This window comes from Lagenorhynchus albirostris, chromosome 2, assembly GCF_949774975.1.
Source record: "Lagenorhynchus albirostris chromosome 2, mLagAlb1.1, whole genome shotgun sequence".
NCBI classification, from domain to species: Eukaryota; Metazoa; Chordata; class Mammalia; order Artiodactyla; family Delphinidae; genus Lagenorhynchus; species Lagenorhynchus albirostris.
The window spans coordinates 22,630,612-22,648,449 of NC_083096.1; the positions used below are offsets into that span (position 1 = coordinate 22,630,612).

The window sequence follows — 17,838 nt, forward strand, 5'->3', positions numbered from 1 at the left end:
CCACCATTAAATAAAGGGCGGTTAATAGGTGGCAGATTAACACACTGCAGTAAAGCTCGCTTTGTAATCCGAGATCAGTGGCTCTAAAGCGCCCTCCTTGAACCAAGGACTAATATTCTTATTATCTTAATTAGGATGCAAGAGAAAGGGCTTTAAACTTTCTCCTTGAATCTGTTATGTTGCCCTGGGCTGTGGCCCATCATGGTGACCCTTGTCCTGGTTCCCTGAATTTAGATGCAGTGCTTGAACACTGATCATTTCAACATTCTCTCTCGTGGTTCTGTTTGCTGTCGAAGTCCGGGGACATAACTACGCTGCACACACATCAGATCTGCTAAGTTGGTAGGACCCAGTAATTGTTAAAAGGCAGTGGGGGGGCTTCCCTGGTGGTGCAGTGGTTAAGAATCTGCCTGCCAATGCAGGGAACATGGGTTCGATCCCTGGTCCGGGAAGATCCCACATGCCGCAGAGCAACTAAGCCCGTGTGCCACAACTACTGAGCCTGTGCTCTAGAGCCCGCGAGCCACAACTACTGAGCCCACATGCCACAACTACTGAAGCCCGCATGCCTAGAGCCCGTGCTCCGCATCAAGAGAAGCCACCTCAATGAGAAGCCCACGCACCGCAACAAAGTGTAGCCCCCGCTCACTGCAACTAGATAAAACCCACGCGCAGCAACGAAGATCCAATGCAGCCAAAAAAAAACCTAAAAAACAAATAAATTAAAAATTAAAAAAAGGCAGTGGGGAGTGAGGGTGGCGCCTGCAGCCGCCCCACCTCTCCTGCAGGCCCCTAACTCCACAGCTCTGCTTCCCTGGCTGCTTCCCAAGTAGCTGATCAAAGGGTGAGAACTCAGAGCTCATGTGGACAAGTGAAAGCACTGGGATAATTCTATGCAGAAAAGGGAAAGTTGGGCATTTATATCCCAGCAGCAAGTGACAACTGTGCTCTTGGCCTCTCTGTGCTTGACAACATCCTGCAAAATTTATCTTATTTGCTTTTACCGTGTATGCTGATTTCACAGATATTGGCAAAGTGCCTTTCTGGGCAGGCATTATGCTGGGCACTGGGGTCAGGGCAGGGACCAGGATAGACACAGTCCTTGCCTTCCCAGCTCCAGACTATTGTGTCGTGACCCTCCCACTGCGTGAACTGTGTCCATCTGCTCCTGCTGCTGGGGGCAGCTGTGCTCTCTGCCTTCTGCCTTTTCCCACATGCTCCTCAGTGCCCCACAATCCCTAAGCCTAGTCCTGCCTTCGAATACCACAGAGACTAGCAGCTGGCTTTTCTCCCTGTTCTCAAAGGGTAGGATTTCCTGGGAGGGACAGAGCGTCTCTCTGTGGGAGGCGGGAGAAGCCTGTGCATGTTTTCTTTTCTTGGCAGGAGCAAACCTCAGAGCCTCAGCAAGCCCCCAGCAGAGTCCTGTGGCAGATAGAGGTCACCCTAGGGTGGGTTTGCTAGCAGCGTCCTCCTCCTGCCCCAGTTTTCCAAGGGAGAGTCCGGATGGGCCTGGGAAGTGGATCTGCTGAGGCCTCACCTGAGATCCATGCTTTCTCCTCCGGTGGGGTCCTGACTGCCCTGCATCCAGCAGACCCTCTGCTGGCTCAGGCCCGAGGACGGTGCCCGTATTCACGCACATTTCTCTGAATGTGAACCTTCGGGGGGTTACTTACCCTGGGAATGTGCAAGATGAGGAGCTAGATAATAATGCTGGGCCAATGTCAGCCTGGTATTGGTTTGCAGGAACTAAGTTCTTTCTTCCCCTTCTGAGAAAAAAGCAGGGGAATCAGACTAATGAGGGTTAAAAGAGCTGAGTTGATATGAAATGTAATAGGCAAGTCTGTAGAGGCAGAAGGTAGATTAGTGGTTGCTTGGGGCCTTGGGTGGTATGAGGGGCAAAGAAGGGTGATAGCTAAAGGGTACAGGGTTCCCCTTTGTGGTGGTGAAAATGTTCTAAAATTGTGGTCATGGTTGCACATATCTGTGAATATACTAAAAACCACCGGGTTGTACACCTTAAACAAGTGAATTACATGGTATATGAATTATATCTCAATAAAGCTGTTGACAACCAACTGAGATATGTAGCCATGTTTGGGCCACTGAACACTCCCCCACCCCGAATGAACTTAACTTCCCAGCTCTTCACACCTCCCCTCTTACTCCTATGGGTACCCTGAGGACAGACCCCCCCTCAGAGAGAGATAGCAAGGGGCAAGCATGGCTCTATCTCCTCTCCTGAGCCCACCACTCAGAGAAGTCCCTGCGCCTCCCGTTGGGGAGGGTGTCACGAGGGTGGAGAGAAGCTTCTCTGAAGCGTCTGGAGCCAGAGGCCCCTCAGAGAACCATGAGGCCTCAGAAGTGCAGGCCCACCACCCAGGGCTGTGCGGAAGCCAACACAGCTTCACCTTTTCCAAATTTGACTCATGAATTTCATAGCTCAGTAGGATTATGGGTGATTTTTGTGTCTTTTTCTGTTGTTTTCCAATTTTTCCATACTATGCTTATAATATTATTTTTTTCAGGTCAAAAGTACCTAAAGTCGAAGGTTGGGTGGGAAAGAAGTCAGGGATCTGGCGTTTCCGGCCAGAGGTCAAGGTGGATTCTATCCCCCTTGCAGGAGTCATGTGGCTGGAAATACTCCTCGCCTCAGTGCTGGGCTTTGTCATCTACTGGTTCGTCTCCAAGGACAAGGAGGAAACTTTGCCACTTGAAGATGGATGGTGGGGACCCGGGGTGAGGCCCACAGCTGGGGAGGACGAGAGCATCCGCCCATTCAAGGTGGAAACGTCAGATGAGGAGATCAATGTAAGGCACCTCTTTCCAGATGAGGGAGCAGTGGGGAGGGCGGGGAGGTCCCTTCTGGGGCTTCGCCTCAGGCTGGGGCTGGGATGGGGAGGGGCTTGGGAAGTGCTCCTCTGGGGGGGGGTGTTTTTTCACCTACTCTTCTCCCACTGGGCTCTCCCGCTCTGCTCACCCATCCCTTCTGCTCCTTCCCTCCCCGTTTCCGCCTTCCCCTTCCCAAGGCCCCAGCAGTACCCAGGCCGGCAAGTGGGTGCCAGCCGGACCCAAGGGTCACAGCAAGCAGCTGGTTTTGCCTCCTTGGTGCCCCACCTGAAACCCTGGGAGTGAGCTTGTCGGCTCAGGGCCTGGGTGGAGATCGTGAGTGAAAAGCAAGGCCGTGGTGACATTAATGCTGCTGCACAGAGAACCTGGCACAGGGCCAGCCGTGGCCAGGCACCTACTGTGTGTCAGCCCCCTTGTAGTCACATGCAGTCCCTGCGGTCATGCAGAAAGTGAAGCTCAGAGAGGCAAAGCAACTGACCCAAGGCGACCGAGATAATAAGCAGAGGGTTTAAACTCAGATCTGTCTAACTCCAAAGCCTAGGCCCGTCCTCTGCACGGGGCTGGAATCAGGATGGATGGACATGATCGTGGGGTGGGCTGATCTGAGAGCGAGGCTTGAGCAGGGCCAGGAGGGTGGGTGGGACCTGCGATGTCCCTACTCATCCTTTTTTCATTTTGTGGGTGTGGGAGCACCTACTGTGTGCAGGCCCTGTGCTGGGTGCTTAGAAGAAGAGGGAGAGCCTTCCCTCAAAGAGCTCCTAGTCCAGCAGTTGAGAAATGTGGACAGAGAAACGTTAATGATTAATAGAGATAAATGCGGTAAGAGGTGCCGATAAAACGTCATGGGAGCGCTCAGGAGGATGGGATTAAAGAGCGGAGACAGCTGTACCCAAGAGAAGCCAGACTGAGGCTCCCTTGGTAGCACTTGACGAGGTGTTGCTATTGAGGACAGAGGCTGAGCCCTGTCGATACCTCCTTTAGTGGGTTCCTAGGCTCAGCGTCTGACATTCCTAAAATCTGTGTGGAGGTTACTGCAGTGCTTGGGAGGACACTCTGGGAAGGGTAACACTTGAGAGGCTCCGTGGACCAACTTGAACTTCCCCAGCTGGAGCTGCTCTTTCAGCTTGATGCACGCCTGCCCGTGAGACTTGTACCTTCTCTCCGGGTCTGTCATTTTTATCCTAACTGAGTTAGGATGTACTGTATCGTTCAGTGCTGCGTATCAGAGTCAGCAAATCCATCCTGCCACATTTTTTTTAATTAATTAGTTAATTTATTTATTTATGGCTGTGTTGGGTCTTCGTTTCCGTGCGAGGGCTTTCTCTAGTTGTGGCAAGCGGGGGCCACTCTTCATCGCGGTGCGCGGGCCTCTTACTATCGCGGCCTCTGTTGTTGCAGAGCACAGGCTCCAGATGCGCAGGCTCAGTAGCTGTGGCTCACGGGCCCAGTTGCTCCGTGGCATGTGGGATCCTCCCAGACCAGGGCTCGAACCCGTGTCCCCTGCATTAGCAGGCAGATTCTCAACCACTGTGCCACCAGGGAAGCCCCACCTGTTTTTTTTTTTTAATTTAATTTTTATTTTATATCGGAGTATAGTTGATTTACAAGGTTGTGTTAGTTTCAGGTGTACAGCAAAGTGATTCAGTTATACAGACATATATCCTTTTTTTTTTCAGATTTTTTTCCCATATAGGTTATTGCTGAATATTGAGTAGAGTTCCCTGTGCTATACAGTAGATCCTTGTTGATTATCTGTTTTATATGTAGTCTGCCACCTGCTTTTGTACAGCTCCCATGCTAAGAATAGTTTTTGCATCTTTAAATGGTTGGAAAAAAATCAAAAGAAGAATAATACTTTGCGACATGTGGAAATTACGTGACATCGAATTTCAGTGTCCATAAATAAAGTTTTTTTGGAACACAGCCACGCCCATTTGTCCGTGTACCATCCACGGCTGTCTCCACACTACAAGGGCAGAGTGGAGTAGCTGCAGCTCAAAAAGCCTAAGATATTTATGATCTGGCCCTTTACAGAAAAGTTTGCCAACCCTTGCTGTATATAAGCCTCGGTAAATTAAAGATCTGTATTGTTCATACATTTAAAAACTGAAAGATGAGAAGTCAACCTGAAGTCGAAAGTGAAGAACATATGTTTGGGAACAGCCACCGCTGTGGGAAGCCAGGAGGTTTCTTCTGGGATAAACCTAACAACCCAGAGCACAAGTGTGCAGACCAGGAGTATCCTCACCTTGTCTGGTGAAACCTTGCTTTGCCTCTGCTATACATATTATATATAATATATATTAATATAATTATATATAATACATATTATATATCATATATTATCATATATATTAACTATATTAATATATAATTAATATATTATATATTATATATAATATCTAGGATATAATAATATAAAATATATATAATATAAAATAAATATAAATAAATTATAAATATATAAATAAAATATAATAATATAAAATATATATTATACATTTTATGTAATATAATAATGTTATAAAATATATAATATTGGGGTCTTGTGGCTGCAGGGTTTGGAACTGTCTTCTGGAAACAAACTTTCTCTTGTGCTCTGCCTCATTCACCTTCTCTACTTGCTCTCATTTTGCTCCAGGATTTACACCAGAGGATTGACAAGGTCCGTTTAACCCCACCTTTGGAGGACAGCCGCTTCCACTACGGTTTCAACTCCAACTATCTGAAGAAAGTCATCTCCTACTGGCGGAATGAATTTGACTGGAGGAAGCAGGTGGAGAGTCTTAACAGATATCCTCACTTCAAGACTAAGATTGAAGGTATGTTTCCAGAACACCAGCTGGAGGGGGATGTATATCACAGGAACGGCCTTCTTAGGTACTGGGACTTCCCTGGTGATCCAGTGGTTAAGACTCTTAGGGACTTCCCTGGTGACTTCCCTGGTGATCCAGTGGTTAGGGACTTCCCTGGTGATCCAGTGGTTAAGACGCTGCACTTCCACCGCAGGGGCATGGGTTCCATCCGTAGTCAGGGAACTAAGATCCCGCATGCCTCCCAGTGCGGCAGAAGAAGAAAGAACCACCTTCCTTAGATACTGGACATGACTTAGATAAAGCCCAGAGACCCAGAATTCAATTATTGGTCACTGAGATGTATTTGGAAGGTATAACGCCACGAGGATGCAAAAATAATGCAGAACCCCTACAAATCCAATGGTCTTTAGAGCTAAACAGGAAAACATATAAATAAATTAAAAACCAAAGAAATGCACAGTCCACTTCAGTGATAGAACAATCTCTGAGAGGATGGAGATAAGATTTAGATCTGGGCGTGGCCTCGGTCAGTCAGCCCCTCCTTGAAGCTTTGGAGTCCATGATGCTGTGACTGTTCAAGGGTGCTCAGCCTGTCAGTCAAGGTCCGAATAAAAACTGTCCTGTCTCTGCAGCTCTAGATCTCCCGTCCCAACAGTATCACAGGTTGTCACCCAACTTCATCTGGAAGGGAAGGTATCTCTCAAAATGTTCTTGGGAAAGTAACCTAAGATCATTTGGGATGAGATAATAGTTTCCTAAGTGGAAAAACATTTTTTTAGCCCCAGAAAGATTTAGAATCAAATATAGAAATGCTTAAGAAAATCAAACTCATGCTGTTAATTTTTACAAATTTATGTGTTTTTAATTATAGTAAAATACACATAACATAAAGTTGACCATTTAAACCATTAAGGGTACATTGTTATGTGTAACGCCACAGTGGAGTAAGTACTTTTATATTGTTATCCAGCCAGCACAGCCATCTATCTTCAGAACTTTTTTTATTTTGCAAAACTGAAACTCTGGGGACTTCCCTAGTGGCACAGTGGTTAAGAATCCGCCTGCCAGTGCAGGGGACTCGGGTTTGAGCCCTGGCACGGGAAGATCCCACATGCCGCGGAGCAACTAAGCCCGGGTGCCACAACTACTGAGCCTGCGCTCTAGAGCCCGGGAGCCACAACTACTGAGCCTGCGTGCCACAACTACTGAAGTCCGCGTGCCTAGAGCCTGTGCTCCGCAACAAGAGAAGCCTCTGCAGTGAGAAGCCTGTGCACCGCAACGAAGAGTAGCCCTCGTTCGCCGCAACTAGAGAAAGCCCGAGCACAGCAATGAAGGCCCAACGCAGCCAAAAGTAAATAAATAAATAATAAATAAATAAATAAACTGAAACTCTGTACTCATTAAGCAATAATTCCTCATTCCCTCCCTCTCCCTAGCCTCTGGAAACCACCATTCTGCTTTCTGTCTCTATGAATTTAAATATGATTCTGAATCTAAGTATCTCATATGAATGAAATCATACAGTATTTGTCCTTTTGACTTGCTTATTGCACTTAGCATAATGTCCTCAAGGTTCATCCATGTTGTAACGTGTCAGAATTTCCTTTCTAAGGCTGAATAATACCCCATGGTATAGATATGGCACATTTTGCTTATCCATTCATCCGTCAGTGGACACTTGGGTTGCTTCTGCCTTTAGCTATTGTGAAAAATATTGCTATGATTATCAGTGTACAAATATCTGTTTATGTTTCTGCTTTCTGTTCTTTGGATATATACCCAGAAGTGAAATTGCTGAGTCAAATAGTAATTCTATGCTGATTTTTGGGGGGAACTTTAATACTGTTTTTCCTAGCAGTTGCACCATTTTAAATTCATCTTCTTAAAAAATGTTCAGAGAGGTTGTATTTACCTTCCCAAGGCTGAAAAGTGTGGGAATTGCCCAGTTTCCTAATTTTCCACCAGAGGAATATGTAAGTAGAAAAGTCCTAACTGCTTACATATATTGTGTGTGAGTATGTATAAAACTGCGTGTGAAAGAGCTGCATACTGATTTTCATATGAGAATGTTTTGTACTGTAAATGTAATAAATACTACATTATAGGCAAGGACCTCCCTGCATTTGAAGAGTAGGTTTTCATTTATATATATTTGGGGATGAAAAAATAATAAAATGAGTAAATATTTTTTGACGTGTACAAGGTTCCCAGTTTCTCCACATTCTTGCCAATACTTGTTATTTTCTGTTTTTGTTTTTGCAACAGCCATCCTAACAGGTGTGAAGTGGTAGTATCTCATTGTGGGTTTGATTTACATTTCTCTAATGATTAGTGACGTTGAGCACGTTTTCATGTGCTTGTTGGCCATTTGTTTTTCTTCTTTGGAGAAATGTCTACTCAAGTCCTTTGTTCATTTTTGAATCGAGTTCTTTGTTTTTTGTTGTTGTTGTTGAGTTTTAGGAGTTCTCTATATAGTCTGGATATTAATCCCCTATGAGATAATGTGATTTGAAAATATTTTCTCCCATTCTGTGGGTCGCTCTACCAATAATTTTTCATGTTGAAGAAATTGCGCGTGTTTGGAATTTTAGATATTTGTAATGTTTAAGAGAATTTGGCCTTTGCAAGTAACAGATACGACTTTTCAGTACTAATTTAAAGTGGGTAATTGAGTCATGGATTTAGACCTGTGATTTTATATGAAAATCTTCCTGAGTTTATATGCAATATTGGAAGATTTAAGCCTCACCATATTTATAAATTTAATTTATTAAAATTCTGAGAGTTAAAAAAAAAATTCTGAGAGTTACTTAAAGTTTGTGGAAGATATACTGGTTAGTCAAATCAAGTAAAGTTCTTATAAAGGAAATTGAAATTATACAGTGTTTAAGGGAGTGTCATAAAGCAAGTATAGACATGCAGCCCCATTAATCAAAGGTTCCTGGAGAATGATTGTCAACATTTGCTAGATTAAGAAATATATAGAATAATATCTGTAAGTTGAACTCACATGCTTAATGAAGAGCTTTAAATTTGAAATTTGTAACTTCAGAAAGTTGAAGAATAATTTTTAAATCTGTAACTTCAATAAGTAGGAGAATAATTCTAAATATAAACCAGTTGTTGCTGTGCACTTTAGAGGACTTTGATACCTTCTGTCATGAGCCTAACAAGAGGCTCTAAACCATTTTATCTAAGCCAAAGTACCTACAGGTCCTTGTATGTAATTTACGATGGTTGCCTTTTGTTTTTTGTGGGGTTTTTTGCGGTACGCGGGTCTCTCACTGTTGTGGCCTCTCCCGTTGCGGAGCACAGGCTCCGGACACGCAGGCTCAGCGGCCATGGCTCACGGGCCCAGCCGCTCTGCGGCATGTGGGATCTTCCCGGACCGGGGCACGAACCCGTGTCCCCTGCATCGGCAGGCGGACTCTCAACCACTGCGCCACCAGGGAAGCCCCGAAGGTTGCCTTTTGGATCCCTGGTGCCAGAGGCCTGGCTCCCTTGGGTTTGACTCAGCTCCTTCTGTTACCCCAGCTCTTCCATGTCCATCCGGCAGCTATTGACAGGGCACCTCCTGTACCGAAGCATTCTGCTTGTGACACACAGAGAAGACAAGGTCCCTGCCTTCCCAGCTCACAGGCTCTCGGGGGTGATTATAGCATGTCGTAAGGGGTGCTATGAGGGGAGAGGCTCCGGGAACTTTGTGAGCCCCACATGCCACCTGGGAGTGTAAGGGAAGGCTTCCTGGAAGAGGAGGCATCTAGGCTGAAACTTAAAGGATGGATGGGAGTTTGCCAGGTGTGTGGGGAAGGTTGTCCAGAGGAGGGAACAGCATGTTTCAAAACCCAGAGGCAAGAGGCATTAAAGGGCTGTTTCTTTCCTGGAGGCTTGCAAGCTTGAGAAAGCCTTACCCCACTGGACCGTCTCAGGGCTCCTCACGACATCACAGGATATCAAGTGTTTATAGCACAAAACCTTCTCAGGGTACAAGTGCTCCAAAGGGGGTAGTTTCTTGCGTGGAGTTTATCACGGAAGCAGCCCACTGTGACTGAACCCGTGTGCAGTTCAGTCACTTCCCTAGGCCTGCAGCTTGGCCTTGGCCCTGGGCCCTGCAGTGTGGGTCCTCCTGCTGGACCCGGCTTCACGTGCCATCTGCCCCTGCCCCCCCTGCCACAGTGCTGAGCTGGCCACCTCCCAGCCCTGGGCCCAGCACGCCTTCAACGTGCCTCTTTTCCTGGCTCCCCAGCCCAAGGAAAAGCCTTCTTGGCCCAAGAAGGCTCCCTCGTCACTCTCTCTGCTGCTATCCTCCTCCCTCACTTTTGGACCTTTTCGGGGTCCTTTCTGTCTCTGCACTGACCCCTGTGCTCCAGGCTGCTCAAGGCTCAACCTCTGACCCCTCCCCGATGTTCTGTCCTCATCTCCACTAGCCTCCTTATTCGGCCTCCCTGTTCCTGCCACTTCCTTGTTCTGTGATGAGCTTCTGGCTCCAGCCCCTGTCCTGGGCCTCCTGCCACAGACCAGTCTCTGTTCTCAGAGAGTCTGAGACATTCAGGGGCTTCAGAGGCCTCCGGGGAATGCAGCCCATCACCTCCAGACGGGAGGGGGGAATCGCCCGAGTCGCAGGGAAGTGGAGGTTCAGGGCCAGAACCCAGCTCTCCAGCCTCCCAGCCTGTCTGTTCTTCCTTCACCTGTGGCCACGGTTTCAGCTCGGGCCCTAGGCTGTGACCACCGCCTCCCCTCACCCCCTGGCCAGGCCCAGTGCTACCCTCTGAGCCCAGTTTGGCTTCTCGATTCTGACCCAGCAGCTTGGGCACAGAGAACCTACCGGTACCACGTAAGGCAACCGAGAGAGTGTTTCCTCCCCAAAGGGAAGGGGGGCCCATAGGGCATATTTTAACATTTTTTTTAATTTTAAAAATTTACGTATTTAAAATTCAAAAAGTACAGAAGGAGACAGAGCTAAAAGGAGGTCTCCCTCTTGTCCCTCCCCAGGGACAGTGTCTGCTTCCGTTAAACATATGCTTCCAGGGGTTTCCCTGGTGGCGCAGTGGTTAAGCATCTGCCTGCCACTGCAGGGGACACAGGTTCGAGCCCTGGTCAGGGAAGATCCCACGTGCCGCGGAGCAACTAAGCCCGTGCACCACAACTACCGAGCCTGTGCTCTAGAGCCCGCGAGCCACAACTACTGAGCCCACGTGCCACAACTACTGAATCCTGCACGCCTAGAGCCCATGCTCCGCTACAAGAGAAGCCACTGCAATGAAAGCCCGTGCACCGCAATGAAGAGTAGCCCCCGCTCACCGTGACTAGAGAAGCCTGTGTGCAGCAACGAAGACCCAACACAGCCAAAAATAAATAAATAAATAATGAATAAATAAATAAATAAATTTATTCAACAAAAACATACGCTTCCAGGGATAGCCCATGCATACACAAGAATGGATGTATGTGTGTGTTTTTTCTAACTTTAAACTCAAATGATAATGTGATTGATAGAATTCGAATCAAAAATAATCTCACATCATGCTCTGTGTTCCAAAGGAGATAAAATTACCTACTAAAATAAACTTTAGGAGTAAATTTAGCAGCATAGAAGGACACCCAGGATATATTGTTAAGTGAAAAAAATGAGGTTCCAAAATAGAATGTATGTAGGGTTCTATTTTTGTTAAAAGAAAGTTATGTTCTCTCTTTTTAAAAAAGTCTGAACTGTCTGAACGGCCAAAGAGGAGCCTAAGGAGACATGACAGATAAATGTAATGTGTCCTGGATGGGATCCTGGAACAGAAAAAGGACATTGGGTAAAAACTAAGGAAATCTGAGTAATATTCCATTGTTTGTATGTACCGATATTATTCAGCCTTTAAAAAGAAGGAAATCCTGCAATATGTGACAACATGGATGAACTTTGAGAACATTATGCTCAGTGTTATAAGCCAATCACCGAAGGCTTATATTCCACTCATATGAGGTATCTAAAATTGTCAAAGAGAGTAGAATGGTGGTTGCCAGGGGCTGGGAGGTGGGCGAACTGGAGAGCTGCTAATTACTGGGTACAAAGTTTCAGTTACAGGAGGTAAGTTCTAAGGATCCGCTGAAGGACATTGCGCCTGTAGATAATGATAGCGTACTATATATACACTTAAAACTTTGTGAAGACAGTAGGTCTCATGTTAGATGTTCTTACCACCATAAAATTAAAAAAATTAAAACTTAAAAATAAATAAGGACATCTGCATACTTAAAGTATGGACTTCAGTTATTAATGTATCAGTACTGGTTCATGCATTGTAACAAATGTACCACCCTAACATGAGATATTAATAGCAGGGGAAATTGAGTAGTGGTATATGGGAACTTCCTGTACTAGCTTCACTATTTTTCTATAAATATAAAATTGTTCCCCAAAAAAATTTGTTGCAAAAAGTTGGACAGGCAACACAATGTTCTCTTCAGCTCATGGGGTTACAATGTGATTTTCCCCCCTTTTGATTTACTTTGTTTCCTGTTTTCTATAGAAAACATGTATTGTTTGTATAATGAATAAACAACAGACCTTGCTATCGGTGCCAGCCCTCATGGTGGAGGGCTCCAGGTGTGCCAGCAGCCCTGGCTGTGTTTGCCTTGGACACCCAGGCGCAATCCAGGCCACTTGCCTGGGAAGGGGCTGCTATCAAAGGGACTCTAGTGGGGCCTGGGATCCATTCACCTGCCCTTGGCCAGGTTGGTGTTCCAGTGCCCAGCACTCTACCTTAGGAAAATTTTCTCCACTTAAAAAAAAAATAGTTATGCATATGTCCATTGTAGAAACATTTAGAAGTTCACATAACACAACAATTTACTTGAAATTCTATTGCTCAGAGAGGACTACTTCTTATATTCTTGTAGTTTATCTCTTCAGACTTTAAAATTCCTATGCACACGGTGCAAACATGCATACATGTGACTGTTTATGAAAATCGGTCATACGATGGATATGGCTTGGTAGTTTGCTTTTACCACTTAGCAGTGTATACGGAGCTGATTTCCATATTCAGTACACGTCGACACTGTCATTTTATTTTATTTATTTACTTTTTGGCTGCACCGCCCGGCATGTGGAATCTTAGTTCCCCGACCAGGGATTGAACTTGTGCCCCCTGCAGTGGAAGTGCGGAGTCCTAAGCACTGGACCGCCCGGGGAGTCCTGACCGCCAGGAAGTCATTTTAGATGACTGTGTTATATTACAGTATACTGTTAAACTATAATCTATTTCATTCTCTACTGCTGGATATATAGGGCTTTTCCCCCTCGCAATTTGTAAATTATTAAACAAGTATTCATTGAGTGCTGCCACGAGCCAGGACCTATTCTGGCCTCTGGGAATCCAGCCGTGCGTGAGCAGCCTGGCCTCGGCCTTACAGACAGAGCTCACGTTCTCACGTGAGAGGGGCACGCTGCAGGTGGCCGTGAGGCCGAGCGAGCTACCCGGGTATCTGGAGCTCCGTGTAAGCACTCAGCCAGCACTAGCGGTGGCGACTGTAGTCAATACCATGGGGGCGCCGAGGGTGGCAGCCCTGCTGTGGCGGTGCAGAGCCTGATTGGCTACCCTGAGAGCTGGGACTGTGGCGTCCACAGCCTCAGGGCCCTCTCCTCCTGATCCTGACTGTGCTCTGTCTCCCTAGGCCTGGACATCCACTTCATCCACGTGAAGCCCCCCCAGCTGCCCTCTGGCCAGACCCCAAAGCCCTTGCTGATGGTGCATGGCTGGCCTGGCTCCTTCTACGAGTTTTATAAGATCATCCCGTTGCTGACTGACCCCAAGAACCATGGCCTGAGCGATGAGCATGTTTTTGAAGTCATCTGTCCATCCATTCCTGGCTACGGCTTCTCAGAGGCGTCTTCCAAGAAGGGTACGGGCTGCTGCAGGCTGTGTCACTGCCCCAGGGTGGGGAGTCGGCTGGGACAGCTTCCTTCAGAGCCTAAGAAGGCTGAGGAAGGAGGGGTCTGAGACCAGAGGGAAGAGAAGCAATCGGGGCGATTTTATTGCCAGAGGGCCAGTGCATCTTCTCAGGATGTGAGGGGCGTGGCAGGCGGGGGACCAGGCCGAGTCACGACTGTCCAGAGCTGGCTCAGGGCCTGGACTCTCGTGTCCTCAGGAGCTGCCCACTCAGGGCAGGTCCACGTGTGGGCCCTGCACTTTACGGGCCAGCGAGACCGACTAAGCCCCGCACGCAGCATGGGCCCACGGACGCTCAGCCGGACCGGCCTGAGCCCATCACACGCGCTCACTGTCTCCTGCACCAAGGCCAGCACCAGGGGCACTGCCTTCTGGGCACTGGGCACCCCACCCTTGGGCTCCAGGATTCCTTCTCACCCCCTGTGAGCTGCTCTCCCCTCAGCCTGGGGCGGGGGCGCTGAGGAATCTCAGAGGGCCTGGGAGGACCCAAGGCGTGACCCCCACACGGTTCTTCTTTCCCCTTTACAACCAGGCTTCGACTCAGTGGCCACTGCCAGGATCTTTTATAAGCTGATGCTGCGGCTGGGCTTCCAGCAATTCTATATTCAAGGCGGAGACTGGGGAGCCCTGATCTGCACCAACATGGCCCAGCTGGTGCCCAGGTGAGGGTGGCTGTCAGGCGTGTGTGTACGTGTGCAGGTGTGTGTGCACAGCCCATGTGCGGTGGATGTGCAGGGAGGCGGGTTATGCACGCCAGGCCCTGCCTGGGAGTAGTGTCTGAGCCTTGGAGCAGGGCCCACACAGGCAGGAAATGTGTGGGCCCAGGGGAGACAAGGGAGGGTCCCCGTCATTCAGCTCTGCCTGGGGCACTTCGACGTGGATCTTCCCTCCACTTGATGTCACACAGGATTGGTGACTCTGGGCCAGGTTCCCAGGCAGAGAGGGCCAGTTAGAGGAGGGGAAAGTCGGGGAGTAGACCTTTCTGATGGACCAAGTCCCGGGAGAGGCCTGACCGGGACCTGCCCTTCCACCATGTGGTCACCCCAGGGGGCAGAGGCCGAAGAAGGCTGGCCCTGTGCTCTTCAGCCCTGTGGCCTCTTTCTCCTCCATCTCTGCCCCTGTCGCTTCCCCATCCTTGATGCCACCCAGCCTCCCCTGGCCCTTCTCTGCCCTCAGCCACGTGAAAGGCCTGCACTTGAACATGGCATTCATTTTAAGAAATTTCTACACCCTGACCCTTCTCCTGGGACGGCGTTTTGGGAGGCTTTTTGGCTACACCAAGAGGGATATGGAGCTGATGTACTCCTTAAAGAAGATCTTCTTCAACTTATTGAGGGAGAGCGGCTACCTGCACATCCAGAGTACCAAGCCGGACACCGTAGGTGAGTGGGCAGGCGGAGGGAAGCCTGGCTCAGTGGTTCGGGTCGGGTGGGCTTACATCCATTCCATTCAGCAAGGCTCCCAACCGGGGGGAAGCCTCACCCACCCCAGGAACACGGTTCACGGGGTGAAAACCTCTTGTGAGAGACTCAGAGCTCCTTCCAGCCTTACACGGCATTTCTCCACAGACACGAGTGATGCGTGGTCATAAAATTCCCAAACAACTCCATTGAGCGGCATCAGTGTTCCTGTTGGCTTTGACCCCTGGTCCCTCCACCCCTGAGCCCAAGTCCTACAGTGAGAAGCAGAGGGATGGACAGGGATGGGGGGAGGACGAAGCCTAGGGCTCTTTAGGCCTGGGGCTTTGGGGGCAGGAGGGTGCCCCAGGGCCTCGGGGGAGTGTCCCCAAGACACTGAGGAGGGCCCAGCAACCGTTTCTGCCATCAGGGCCCTGTTAAGGAATAATATTTTTTTTTTTTTGCGGTACGCGGGCCTCTCACTGTTGTGGCCTCTCCCGTTGCGGAGCACAGGCTCCGGACGCGCAGGCTCAGCGGCCATGGCTCACGGGCCCAGCCGCTCCGCGGCATGTGGGATCTTCCCGGACCGGGGCACAAACCCGTGTCCCCTGCATCGGCAGGTGGACTCTCAACCATTGCGCCACCAGGGAAGCCCAGGAATAATATTTTTTTTAAGATATTAATCACACAGCTATACTTTGTGTGTGTGGGGGGTGTACTATATATTTTGTCAATAAAGTAATTTACAAATGTACATTAAAACCCCCCAAATATTTAAAAAGATAAAATCATACAAATAAAAAATGAACACGTGTCAAAGATTTTATCTAACTCTTTAATTAATAAAGGAACTAGTAAAATGTAAAACAGAACAGTTCGAAGGCAACTGGGAACACTAAAGTAAATTTGCTAATAGATGCAAAACTTGTCAAAATCCACAGGGTAAAACTCAAGTAAATCTCCACGGGACAAATTTATTTTTCTTTTAGTTTTTTTGAGATATAACTGACATACAGCACTGTATACATGTAAGGTGTACAGCATAATGACTTGACTTACATCTGTTGCAAAATGATTAGCACGATAAGTTTAGTTAACATCCAACATCTCATAGATACAAAAAAAAGAGAAAAAAATGTTGTTTACTATGTGATGAGAACCTTTAGGATCTACTTTGCTTCTCTGTGAACAAGAATCATTTGCATTCCTATCAGTTTTCAACAATTTACAGAGCTGTAAAAATAGCTCTAAGACAAGGGAAGAGGGATCCCCTTGACAATCACATGACCCCAGAAGGGTCCACTAGAAACTCTTCGAATTCCACTCAGAGGATACCCAGAAATTGTTTTGCCCATTTCCAAGTCTTTTAGAGTTTCCATGACAGTCTCCTGCTCACACACGTTAGGCAGCTCATGATAATAATAACAGTGTTTTATAAAACCAGTTTTTTTCCTCTGATTATAAAAGTAATCCATGTTCATTGTCAAAAAATTGAAAGATGCAGAAAAGCACAAAATAGAAAAGACAGTCGCCTGAAACCTCTCGTCCTTCCCTACCTCTCCTCTCCCAGACCTGCAGAAGAACTTGCTAACATTTTGGTTGATGAATTTTCGCAAATGGGACCTGTCCATATAACCAGCACGCACTCAAGAAACAAAGCATGACCCACCAGCCCAGAAGCCACCTGTACCCTCTTCTGGACACTACCCATCACGCCCAGGGCAGCCAGCCTCCTGACCTCTGACAGATAGATTGCTTTTGTCTGTTTTTATACTTTATATGCACTGGAATCCTCAGATAGGTGCTCTTTTGAGTCTGGCTTCTTTTGCTGAATATTTTGTTTGTGAGATCCATCCATGCCATTTTTAATGCTTGCTCAGTCTTTGAGCTTATGAGTGGATCAATATTATCTGTAACTGGTTCCCTATTTTGGACTTTTAGGTTGTTTCTAATTTTTCACTAATCATAGAATAGAAACCAAAAAAAGCCCACTTTTTAAAAACAGCATTCCTATGTATTTCTCATTGGGATCCCACAAAACCTGGAGTCGTAGACTCTTCAGTTTGAAGAAAGTTGCCCGTGTAGCGTATGGATCCCTAAGAGGTAGTGGCAGAGGTGTTACCCCTTTTGCCATGAAGGATTCCAAGGCCAAGGGTCAAGGAAGTGAGGTGCTCCTAGAGTTAGGGCAGGGCTGTGCTCGGACGCGGGCTTCCTGCCCACGGTGCCGCTCTGGGGGACTGGCACCGCACCTCTGTCCTGCTGGCCAGCTCCCTGGCCCCAGGCCTGAGCCGCTCGCTTGCTTCTTCCCGTGTCAGGCTGTGCTCTGAATGACTCTCCCGTGGGACTGGCTGCCTATATTCTAGAGAAGTTTTCTACCTGGACCAATCCAGAGTTCCGAGACCTGGAGGATGGAGGCCTGGAGAGGTGAGACCCCGTCCACCCCTGCTGCTGACACCGCCTTCCTTACCCACTCCCTTCTCGCCATCTTCATCCCTGCCTGCTTTATCTGGGTGGGATGGTCAGCAAGTTCCATCTGTTGCTGGATGTCCCACAAATCCTCACCCTGTGGCCAGCCTAACCCTGATTTTTGGATGAGGAAGCTGAGGCCCAGAAAGGTCTAGCCTCACAGTGGAGGGGTCAAGAATAGGATGCAGGGCTCAAGACTGTTCTGGTTGCTAAGCAGCCTCCTCCTGGGACCGGGGCGTCCAGAGGGCAGCAAGAGCCTCTTATTGGCCAAGACGTGGGAGCAGCCCACGGCCCCTGCCCCCGAACCCCGGAAGAGCCAGGCCTCATGGCCGTAGGAATGCATGCTCTGTGGAAGCTGGTCCTGCAGGGTGG

The 17,838-nt window shown here is 48.0% G+C and overlaps 1 protein-coding gene across 3 annotated transcripts in view; it reads left to right on the forward strand.

Annotated features, from left to right (window-relative positions):
- Positions 1-17,838, forward strand: part of EPHX1 (epoxide hydrolase 1) — a 40,505-nt gene that overhangs the window by 17,835 nt on the left and 4,832 nt on the right. For 2 of the 3 annotated variants that reach the window (XM_060127937.1, XM_060127955.1), the window contains exons 2-7: positions 2,621-2,808; positions 5,489-5,669; positions 13,329-13,556; positions 14,136-14,265; positions 14,780-14,985; positions 17,316-17,424. In XM_060127937.1, the coding sequence (XP_059983920.1) occupies positions 2,626-2,808; positions 5,489-5,669; positions 13,329-13,556; positions 14,136-14,265; positions 14,780-14,985; positions 17,316-17,424 (1,037 nt within the window). In that variant the 5' untranslated portion in view covers positions 2,621-2,625. Of the gene's footprint in view, positions 1-234; positions 343-2,620; positions 2,809-5,488; positions 5,670-13,328; positions 13,557-14,135; positions 14,266-14,779; positions 14,986-17,315; positions 17,425-17,838 lie in introns of all 3 variants that reach the window. The other variant, XM_060127947.1, reaches the window with a different exon arrangement.